The sequence below is a fragment of the Phasianus colchicus genome, chromosome 26 (genome assembly GCF_987193195.1).
Source record: "Phasianus colchicus chromosome 26, bPhaCol1.hap1.1, whole genome shotgun sequence".
Taxonomy (NCBI): domain Eukaryota; kingdom Metazoa; phylum Chordata; class Aves; order Galliformes; family Phasianidae; genus Phasianus; species Phasianus colchicus.
In genome coordinates, this window is record NC_143461.1 from 1,833,182 (window position 1) to 1,843,941 (window position 10,760).

Genomic DNA, 10,760 nt, shown 5'->3' on the forward strand with positions numbered 1-10,760 from the left:
CTCTGCAAAGGTTAAGCAAACAGCAGCGCTCACAGAATCGATGCGCAGCCGAGCCCGCGGCTGTTTGCTCTGCAGAGCGAGGCGGAGGTGGGCGGCCGGGGGGGACAGAGGGGCAGCGGTGATGTGGGGCACAATCAATGTTGTGGGGCACGGGGATGGTGCGGGGGCACGGGGCTGGCCATGGCCTTGCTGCTGGCTTGGAGCTCGTTAGGGAGGATTTGGGATTTGGAGAAGAGAGAGAGCAGGTGGTGGTGGGGCTGTGGGATGGGGTTGGAGCTGCTCTGTGCCTCAGTTTCCCCTCCACAAGTGTGGAGGTGCACATTTGTGTGCAGATGCATGTGCACATGTGGGTGTGTGTGGATGCATGTGCCTGTGTGCGTGGGTGAGCTCACATGCACACAGGTGTGCAGTGCCCATGTGCTCACTGAAATGGGTGTGCAATCAATGGGCTGCAAAAGCTCCTGTGTGGGGATTCCTCTGCTGCTGCCTACTGCCCTGGGGGCACCTATCCACCCACAAACCCATCCATTATCCATCCAAACAGCCTGCCTGCCTGCCTGCCTGCCTTCCTTCCTTCCTTCCTTCCTTCCTTCCTTCCTTCCTTCCTTCCTTCCTTCCTTCCTTCCTCCCTTCCTTCCTTCCTCCCTTTCTTCCTTCCTCCCTTTCTTCCTTCCCTCCCTCCTTCCCTCCCTCCTTCCCTCCCTCCCTCCCTCCCTCCCTCCCTCCCTCCCTCCCTCCCTTCCTTCCTTCCTTCCTTCCTTCCTTCCTTCCTTCCTTCCTTCCTTCATTCCTTCCTTCCTTCCTTTCTTCCTTCTTTCCTTCCTTCCTTCCCCCTCCCTCCTTCCCTCCCTCCCTCCCTTCTGTTCATCCATCCATCCATCTGTACATCCTTCCATTTATGCACACTTCCCTCTATCCCTACCTGTATCCACCAATGCACACAACTGTATTCTTCACAGCCACCTATCCACACATCCACCCACCCATGCATCCATGCATCAATTTAACCCCATATCGTTTGCACATCCATCACCCATCCATCCATCCATCCATCCATCCATCATCCATCCATCATCCATCCATCCCTCCTTTCATCCCTCTACCCATACACCTGCCCACCCATCCACCCATCTTCCACACGTCTATGCATCCATGCATGAATGCATCTATCCACATTTCCATGCATGCATGCATGCACCCATTTGCCCATCCTTCCACCCATCCCTCCACCCCTCCATTCATCCATCCATCCATCCCTCTATCCATCAATCCTTCCATTCATTCTTTCATACCTTAATCTCTCCATCCATTCCTCCATGCATCCCTCTATCCCTTCAGACCTGCAGCCCTTCCAGCACTGAGAAAGGGCACTGTGACCGCCTCGTTGGGCAGCAGAGCTGATTAAATGAAGGTGTTAATGAGGAGTTTTGCAGACAAGCGATGGTGTGGTATGGTGTCCGGACACTGTGACAGCAACATGGAGCTGGAGAGAAAGAAACAGAAGGGGAAACTGAGGCAAGCCCTAGCACAGTGCTCCCTTGTCCCTGCTAAGTGCTTTGGCCATGGTTCCAGCCACTGTGCACCCACAGCAGGCCAGACACCCCACTGGCTCTTTGGTTGCCTGCTTGGTTAGAGTGGGCCAAGGTGGCTGGTGCGGCTGGCTGGATGGCTAGGCAACTGGCTAGTGGGCCAGCTGGCAGGTGGCTAGCTGGTTGGTCAACCACCTGGTTGGCTGGCTGGTGGGTGGCTTGGCGCTGCACTGGTTAGCTATCTGGTTGACTTGATGGCCAGCAGACTGGCTGGTTGGCTGACTGGCCGGTTGACCATCAGGCTTTCTGGCTAGCTGGGTGGCCAGTTGGCCAACAGACTAGCTGGGTGACTCAGGGAGCTAGCTGGCCAGCTGGGCATGGGCTAACCCTCATACCCAGCTCAGCATTGGGCAATGCCCCCCATCCTACAGGGTAACCCTGGCACAGCTTTGGGGTGAGGCTGGAGCAGTACATCCCCCCAGCCCGTCCCCATTGCATGGCCGCTCATTACAGAGGCTGTGGGCGCAGCAGGGCCACCACCCTCCCACCGCTTGGCAATTAAGGGCTGCCAACACCGATACTTAATTAGAGCCTGGCTGATCGAGACAGCCGGTGACTGATGGAAAATCACTGCTTGCCTGGCAGCAGGGGACAGGGATGAGGCGGGCGGATGGGACCAGCTCGGGGACCATGGGGACACGTTCCCCAGTGCATTGGGGACGACGGGGACGCATCCCCCAGTGGGTTGGGGACCGTGCAGTGGCAGGGGTGACGGCCTACAGGATGTGCAGGGGAGTGGCCGTGGCACTGCCAAGTGGCACTGCGTGACACCCCACAGGCCATGCAGTGACAGCAACGCCGGGTGACACCCGCAGGCCACGCGCTGATGGCAACGCTGTGCGATGCACTGCGGGACAGTGGTGACGTGAGGCTGGGTGACACCCGTGGGCCATGCAATGACATGGCACTGTGTGACACCCCATGCGCCAGGCAGTGACAGTGACTCCGTGTGACAACCCATGGGAGCCGCAGTGACACTGTGTGGCACCCCGTGGCCAGGCAGCAACAGTGACACCCCGTGCACCGTGCAGTGACAGTGACACCATGTGACACCACGGAGCGGTGACGCCGCGGGGCTGTGCTGCAGCACTGTGCCACGCGTGCAGGACCGTGTGGTGATGGTGACACTGTGTGATGCTGCAGGGACCACGTGGTGACAGCGACTGTGACACCGGTGCCATGAGTGACACCATTCAGCCCTCTACTCCTGTCCCCAAGGGCTCCTCCCTGGGTGTTGGGTCCCACCCGTGCCTGAGGACAAAGGGACACTGCACTGTCCCCACAACCTGGGTGCCTCCACAGACCCATGCTGGGTGGCAGCCACCAGTGTCACAAGCACAAAGGTCTCAAGCAGTACCCAGATGGATGTGCATTGCCCTTCGGGTTCCCTCCAGAGCCATTGATTCAGCTGTCAATGGCACGGAGCTGAGCCATTTGTCACCGGTGGGGACAACCGTTGAGTGCAGGGTGCCCCTGGGAGGGTCAGGGATGTGGCCACGGGGTGTGTCCCCAGCTCCCTCAGTCCCAAGTCTGAGGGACATGGCAGCCAGAGAAGGACAAATACAGGGGGGATGCAGCATCCAATTCCTCCCCACGGGTGCCAGCTGTGCAGCCAGGACACAAGGTGTGAGCCCACCTCAGCCCCACAGCCGGACACCGCACATCCCCATCCCCACGCTGGGCAGCACTGCGCCTCTCAGCCCCCCTGAAATCAGCCTTCCCTTGGCCCTACTAAACTCATTAGTGCCTGGGAAACGTCAGCGGGGCGGGAGCGGAGCGCCAAATGTGATTACTGTGCCAGCCTCGCTGCCCCCGGCCTCATCGCAGCCCCATTTATCGCGGAGGCAGTGAGCCGGGAGGGAGGAACGCAATCAGTGCTTATCTCTGGCTTAGCCTGTCCTGCTCCAGCCCTGATTTATGGCTTGCTGGGAGGGACTCCCGGCCCCGACATCACCACTGCAATTAAAGGCACATTAAAAAGCAGGAGAGGGGCATGACGGAGGGTTATTGCTTGTGCTGGGATGCTCAGATTAAGCAGCCCAGGGCCGAGATCCACAGGTCCCTGCAGTCACACCAAACGCAGGACCTGGACACCCCACTGCACTCTGTGCTCAAGAACCCAGAGCTGAGAACAGAGCTCAGGGCCAGGGCTGAGCCACGGCCCTGCAGGAACCAAGGCTGCAGAGCTCCTGGGACCGGAACCAGGCTCTGCATCAGGAACACATAAGTGTGCTCGTAAGCTTTGCTTGCACACAATGAACTTTACAGAGCGCAGCCGTGCCCCAGCATAGGAACAGCCTGGGAGAAGGCCAGGAAAAGAGCAGCGCTGCAGCCCGGAAATCTCAGAGCCACAGGGAACCGTCTGCTGGTTAGTGCTTTATTAAAACAAACGCCAAGAGCCAGCACCTGCCTCGCCCAGGCTCATCGTCTCCAGTAGTGCCTTCCCATGGGGCAGCCCCCAGGTCTCAGCCCCTCTGGGGGTGCATCAGACCCTCAGCAACATCCCCCTTTGAAAGGTAAACATGGGGTTGTTTAGGCTGCAGAAACACAGGGCAGAGGGTCTGCGAGCAGCCCTTGGGAATGGCATGCTGCTGGTTCACAACCACAGGTTTAAAGCAAAAGAAGGGGAAATTTCATATCTAGTCCCAGGGGATCAACCTGGGGACATTTAGCAGCAGGAACCAGGCCTGAGAGCCCACCTATTTCCCCCATAAAGAGATTGCCTTGAAAGAGGCTGAAGAGCCTGAATTCACCACAGGTCGGAATGCCACCATTCAGATCTCCATGGGGTTAAGAAGGACCTCATCCCCTCCATGGGAGCTGTCCCACTCAAAGATGGGCACAGACCCTGAGCAGAAAGTTAAAGAACAGAGATGGGAGACGGCGCTGGAAGAAAACTTACATTCACCTTGGGAAGTCAGTAGAAGAAACCTCACCCCACTGTCTGCATTCAGCTGGCAAAGCTCATTAAAACAGGCGGCCTTTCAGTGCCCTTTTCAAACCTGGAAATCCAGGCCTTTGGAAAACAACTGAGGAAAGAAAAAAAAAAAAAAAAAACCCTAAAAAGGTGGATTAAGAGATGAAATGCTGGAGAAGGAGGTACAGCAGCCCTCCGAGCGCAGCCACGGCTGTGCCCACCGCCAGCCGTGCCCACAGGAAGTCCAGGGAATCCTCCAGCCTCGCGTGCAGCCGCAGCACCTGCTGGCGCGTGCTCTCGCGGTCGCCGGAGTTGTCGATGACGTGAGTGGCCAAACGGCGCTTCTCATCCAGCGGCAGCTGCGAGGCGATGCGTGCTTCGGCCTCAGCCTGGGACAGCCCGTTCCTCTTCCTCAGGCGTGCCAGCTGGGTCTGCGGGTCGCTGCGGGGCAGAGGGCGGCGCTGAGAGGGGCAAGGAGGGATGGGGAGGTGTCCCGGTGCTCGCGGCTCGTGCGGCACTTACCAGTAAACCAGGACGGTGTGCTTCATGAACTTGGTCAATCCCTTGGTCTCGAAGAGCAGAGGGATGTCGAGGATCACATAGCGGTAGCCTGCAGGAACGACAACACCCCCAAAAGGATCAGCGTTACACAGATTCCCAACAGCCCTACGCGTGCACTGCAGCTGCTCCAGCAAAACTCTGCAGCTCCGTGAGTGCAGCTGCTCAGAGAGAGGAGCAGCCCCCCTCCTTTCAGACAGAGGAAATGGTTTCATTCCAAGTTTCTGCAGGGGAAAGAAAAAAAAAAAAACAACCGAAACCCTAACCTGGATGATCTCAGACCAAAGGTGAAGCTGCAGAAATATAATGAGGAGATGAAACAAGAAGCTCAAATGGAAGCGGCAGTGCAGGGCTGGCAGGAGCAGCAGTCACACGTCGTCGCCAGCCTCTCCAGGGGAGCAGTGCCCACAGCAGAATTTGCTCTTCTCTCTTTCAGCTGTCCAAGGCTCTGCCAGGCTGCAGTCAGTTAAGCCGATGTTTCCCGGCTCATTTTCCAGCTTAGTTTTCTTCCCTTATGGAAAGCTTTAGCTAAGCAGTCTCACTTTTCCCAAAGAGAGCAAGGAGATCCTTGCAGACAGCTCTGCTGGTTTATAAACAAAGCCAGCGCTCCCCATCCAACCAGGCCATGGCAACAAAAGCCCGGACAAAGGCACAATCCCCCAGCAAACCACCATTTTACCAGCAACTCTGTCTAGAGATGCTTCTTGCTGCCCTATGGCTTGATCAATAGAGCTTTCCTTACAAAGCAATCCTCAGAGACAGCATCCAGCTATCCCAAATCATTAAAACCTGACTAATGAGGACAAAGCAGCCTGCTGAACACACACTGCACTCTCGCCAAGGGGCAGGACAGGGTCTTCCTTCCGACTTTGCAGCCTGGGTTCAGAACTCGGAGTGTTTTGGCTCCCAGCTCTCCTGCCTGTTGTTTCCCTCGCCTTCTGCTCCTTCCACCCCAAATCTTGGGGTCCCTGCACAGCCCTATTCAGCTGTCAAGCAGCTCAGCTTTGATAAGCTCCACAAAACCAGACTGACTCTATTAAGACATCCTTCTGTCTACACGGAGACCTCCAAAACAGCTGGTGATCTTATCTGGCATTTGATTAGACCAAGTCTGACAGCTGCATTTGTTATATTTATCAGGGGGAAAAGCGGGACTTTGGAAAGCACAGCTGTCAGCCCATTTCTCACCTTATCGAGACCAAAAGTGCTCTGCAGCTTTCATCGAAGCTCAGAGAGGCTGGGAGCGGGGAATAATATTTGGCCATTTCAGAAGGTATGACATTATCCAAAGAGCAATCTCCAAAGAGGCCTCACAATGCCTTTCTCAGGCCCTGCAGATGTACTTTAAACCATAGAAGAAGCATGCGAAGGGCAGCAGTGAAAGGCAGGAAGGGCAGTGATGAATTCTCCAAACGCTGATGCTAAAGGCCACCAGCGGCGGAGCACAAAGGCCGTCACTCAGCTCTGCTTCTGCTCCCTTCCCTGTCCCTTTCTCCACGTTGACACGGGGACAGCCAGCAGCCCCTGTCGCCCTTACCTAGCACAAAGTACTTCAAGACTTGCTTCAGCATCTCCTTCTGGATCTCGGGGTGGGTGATGGCGTTCAGCAGCCGCCGTTTCTCCGGGTGGGAGAAGATGATGTTTCCCAGCGCCTCGCGATTGATCTCTCCGCTCTCCTGGAGGATCTCGGGGCCGAAGCAACGCACGATCTGCTGATAGGCCTTCAGGTGGGGCTGCACCACTGATAACATTAAACAGCCGGAGGTCAGAGACAACTGCACAGCACAGGCAGCTTTTGCATCAGCGATCGGCCTCAAATGAGGTTTGCTCATTAAATAACAGAGCTTGAGAGCGCATCTGCCTGCCAGCACGCACCGGCAGACAGCTGGCACCGGCGCTGCAGGCAGCACTCTGCAAACTCTCAGCCCAAGGTCCCTCCGAGGGCTGACACCTGGGGATCGAAGCGCTTTGGGGACATTAATTCAGCGCCACGACCGCCTCGGACGTGCTGCACCGCCGGCTCTGGCTGTCACAAAGGTGTTTTGCTGCTTTTAGCCTCAGCCACCAAATTCTTTGTGAGAACGAATGCAGCAAGCGCCTCAGAGATCAATTCCCAGCAGGTATTTGGGGGGGACTCTGACGTTAAACGGGCATCAAAATCACTGACAGAAAGGATGAAATAATAAAAATGTAATTAAGATCAAGCTGAGGCTGGCCACAGAGAGTGGCAAACCAGATGTAATTTCCTCTCAGAAATCCAGGAACGTTGCCACAGGTTGTAACCGTGGGCCAACCTAATAAAAGTCTTTAAGACCAATTTCTTTCTCCATCGGAATTTCACGTTGAGGCCGTTTCAGGGTGGGGCAGATCCATACAGTGAGCACACACACATAAAAAAGGAATTGGAGAAAAACGAAGCGATTGGTAGAAAACTGACATCAGGCATCCATAGTGTTTTCCTACGGCCTCCGAGGGCTCTGAGCACCTCTAGCAAATTTCCAGCACCTCCAGGGGAATTACAGTGCAATAAAACGTGAGAGCATTGCAGCTTTGAGCCGCTACATGGTAAGTTCTTCAACAAACAGAAAAGCACTTCAAAATGATACAGCCTGCGCTGCTGGCGGAAACCCAATGCCTGGATTTCTAAGCAGCAAGGTGCAGACGTGCAGGAGCACAGACTGAATTCCCTCTGAGCTGAGATCTTTGCAGCCTCTTTTTTTTTTTTTTGAGCACATTAAGGCATAAATGATTTTGTGGATGGATTTCTCTCTGTATTAACACCCAGCACCAGGGGAATTCTTTCAGCTCAGTGATACCACCCAGCATAACTGAGTTACAGGGTGAGGTCCTGGGGCTCAGGAGGTCGGATCAGCCCACGGAACCAGTGTAAGGAGAAATGCATTTCTTTTGCCAAGAGCTTGCTTTCAAAGCCAGAAAGCACTCCTAGAGAGGGAAACTCAGGGTAAGATCTCCCCTGGCATTTGTTATTAGGACATGATCTTTTTTTTTTTTTTTTTTTTTTTTTTTTATTAGAAATATATCTTAGTTCCAATCCCCTGAGACAGCTGCTCCACACATCCCCATCGGCTGGGGGAATGGGAGGGAAGCAGATCTAATGTACCCAGAGCACCCTCTGCCGTCTGCGCGTCACTGCACATCAATCCCAGTCGTCAGGGGAACATCGGGGAGAAAGATCAGCAATGCAGAACAAACCCTCTCTGGCAATAACATCAGCATCAATCACGGCACAGCCCAGTTCCCGGAGCACGGCCACCACCGTGCTCTTCCCCGACGCGATTCCACCCGAGAGCCCGACCAGGAACATTGCGCTCTGAAATAGAAAGAGAGAGCTGAAAACGTGCCAGGACGCGGCTGTTTTGTTCATCAAATATTTATACCAAACAAGCAACTTCATTCAGAGCCCAGTCATACATTTGCAGAGAGTCACCAAGACTTTATTAGAGTCTTGGCACCACTCTGAGCTGGGTGCCCACGCTGAAGAACAGAGCCAGGTTAAACAAGGCTTCCCCAGAGCATGGAGATTCTGGCAGTGCCTCACCTACAGCATCCCAAATCAGAGGACACCCAACACTTCTGGCAGGGTGACACGGGATCTGTGACAACGGGAAGAGCACACCCAGCACCTCAGCCCACGAGGACAGATAGTGAGCCCTGCTTGATCTCAACAGATGGGGAGCAAGAGGAGACAAGCTACCTCTGACATAATCGGGACGCAGACCACGGGAGACTGCAAGTAAATCACATCTCTGCATTACCTGAAAGCCAGCACTGTCATCGGCAGCACGCACCGCATGGACAGCACGATGGATGCAAGAAATCACGGCTCTGAGCAGTGAGCTCCTGGCTGTCAGCTCACAAACAGGCAACAGACACACAGCCCTGTGCCTGCTGATAGCCCTGGGGCCGGTTCAGCTCTTTGCTAAATCGGCTGAGAGCGGCTCCATCCCCTTAGTAACCACATCCCTGGAGCGTGGACTGCTCTTGGCCACCCCTCATCCTCCTCCTAGCCAGACCAGGGGAAACTCAGCCTCTCCTGGAGAGACACCTGCCCCAAACCCTGATGATCTGTGTGATTTCAATGCTTCCTTTTTGCTAGAAAAAGACACCTGCGTCACGACTCAGTCCTACAAATGGGACCCAGAGAGGGCTGGATGTGCTCAGCAGCAGCTGAAGGCAGTTCGGCACAGGGAGGAAGTGGGAGTTAAAGTAAAGAGAGGAAAGCCAGCAGCACCTGCCAGCAACTTTGCTCCGTGGCTGCTGAGAGCACACAGAGCCCACAGCAGCACCACATGCGCTCTTCCCTTCCTCTTGGCAAACAGATGGGGTTAACTCCAGCAAGAAGGGGGAATTCAGAGAGGGCAGCTACAACAAACATCAATGATCTCCAAGAGGCTGATGTAAATCCTGAGCTTTGTTGCCAAGTGAGCACCTGACCCTCACGGGGCATTCCCTCCTCCTCCCCCTCCCCCGCACCTTCAGAGTGGGTTAGGATCCAGCCCTGGATGCTCTACATGTTCTACGCCCTGTGATGTGAGCAGTGCTGGTGTGGGAGAGAGGAAGGGGCTCAGGCCATCAGTACCCAGCTTTGTGGGGAGGAAACTCTTCTCCTGTGTTTAGAAACATAACACTCTCCTGCCCATGTAAAGTAAATACAGCGTTTCTAACCGCAGTAACCCCAAGTTGTGGCCCCAGCTGGGACCTGGTCCCAACAAACCTATTTCTGTCCTGTTACATGATCCCAATGAATCTATTTCTGTCCCTGTGTTATGCACTCCCAACAAACCTCTTTCTGTCCCTCCGTTACAGACTTCTGTGAGCTGACAGCTGCAGGAATTACTGAGGGGTAAAGAAGCAGTGTGAAAGCCTGGCGTCCAAAATGCAGCCCAATGGAGTTTGTAAGCCACTCGTACAGCCACAGGGGCAGATGAGACCTGTGGTGCGAGGTATCAACGTGCTGTGAGGTGTGAATGTTTAACGATTTGATCTGTACACAGGGGCCAATCATCCCTTCCTGCAGATGGGCAGGAGCCAGGTGCTGCTTTTCACAGAATCACAGAATTGTCAGGGTTGGAAGGGACTTCAAGGATCATGAATCTCCAACCCCCCGAACAGAGCAGTTTGGGGCAGAGGTGGTCTGCACTAATTAATCAAACAAACAAGAGGAAAGCCAAAACCAGGAGAGAAAGAAAAAAAAAAAAAAGTGGTGAATTCAATGATTTTACCACACAGAACGGAGAGGCCTAACGGCACACATCCCAAGGAACCGATTGAAGGCCAAGGTGCACCAACTTCACTCCGAGCCCAGCTCCGGGGGCTCGGCAATGACAGAAAATGAAATTAAAAGAGAAAAAATAAAAAATAAATCATGATCTCAGCGTGGAAATCCGCAGCCACACCCCCGGCCGCAGCCCCTCCGCCGGGCCGAGCCAGACCCGCAGCCTCGCCCCCCTCACGCACTCACCCGCTGCCGGCTTCGCGCAGCACGCAGTGTAACGCACGCCGATTGGCTGGGAGGAACGGAGAGTGCGGCTCTCAGCCAATCAGCACCGCCCGCATTGGGATCAGTCCGACCCCTCGGGCAGGAAGCGGGTCGGGAGCGGCAAAGTCTGACGGGAGTTGTAGTTCCCGCCCACGCCCTACCCGGCCCCCGCCTACCCGCGCGGACTACCGTTCCC

At 55.1% G+C, this 10,760-nt stretch overlaps 1 protein-coding gene across 4 annotated transcripts; it reads right to left on the bottom strand.

Annotated features, from left to right (window-relative positions):
• Positions 1-867: 867 nt before the first annotated feature.
• On the bottom strand, positions 868-10,683 carry DCAKD (dephospho-CoA kinase domain containing). Of its 4 annotated transcripts, XR_016460051.1 has the most exons (7): positions 9,869-10,090; positions 8,278-8,395; positions 6,602-6,805; positions 5,029-5,116; positions 4,788-4,947; positions 4,526-4,618; positions 868-4,437 (listed from the first exon to the last, which is right to left on the bottom strand). XR_016460051.1 is itself a non-coding variant. In XM_090125288.1 (6 exons), exons 1-6 carry the CDS (start codon positions 10,088-10,090, stop codon positions 4,586-4,588), a joined length of 825 nt encoding a protein of 274 aa, XP_089981414.1. In that variant the 3' UTR covers positions 868-4,585. The 4 variants fall into 4 exon arrangements, 3 of the variants coding, with proteins under 3 accessions (XP_089981414.1, XP_031456884.2, XP_031456886.1); XM_090125288.1 differs by having other exon boundaries at positions 868-4,618; XM_031601024.2 differs by lacking the exons at positions 868-4,437; positions 4,526-4,618; positions 9,869-10,090 and adding an exon at positions 10,547-10,683 and having other exon boundaries at positions 4,625-4,947.
• Between the last annotated feature and the right edge of the window lie 77 nt (positions 10,684-10,760).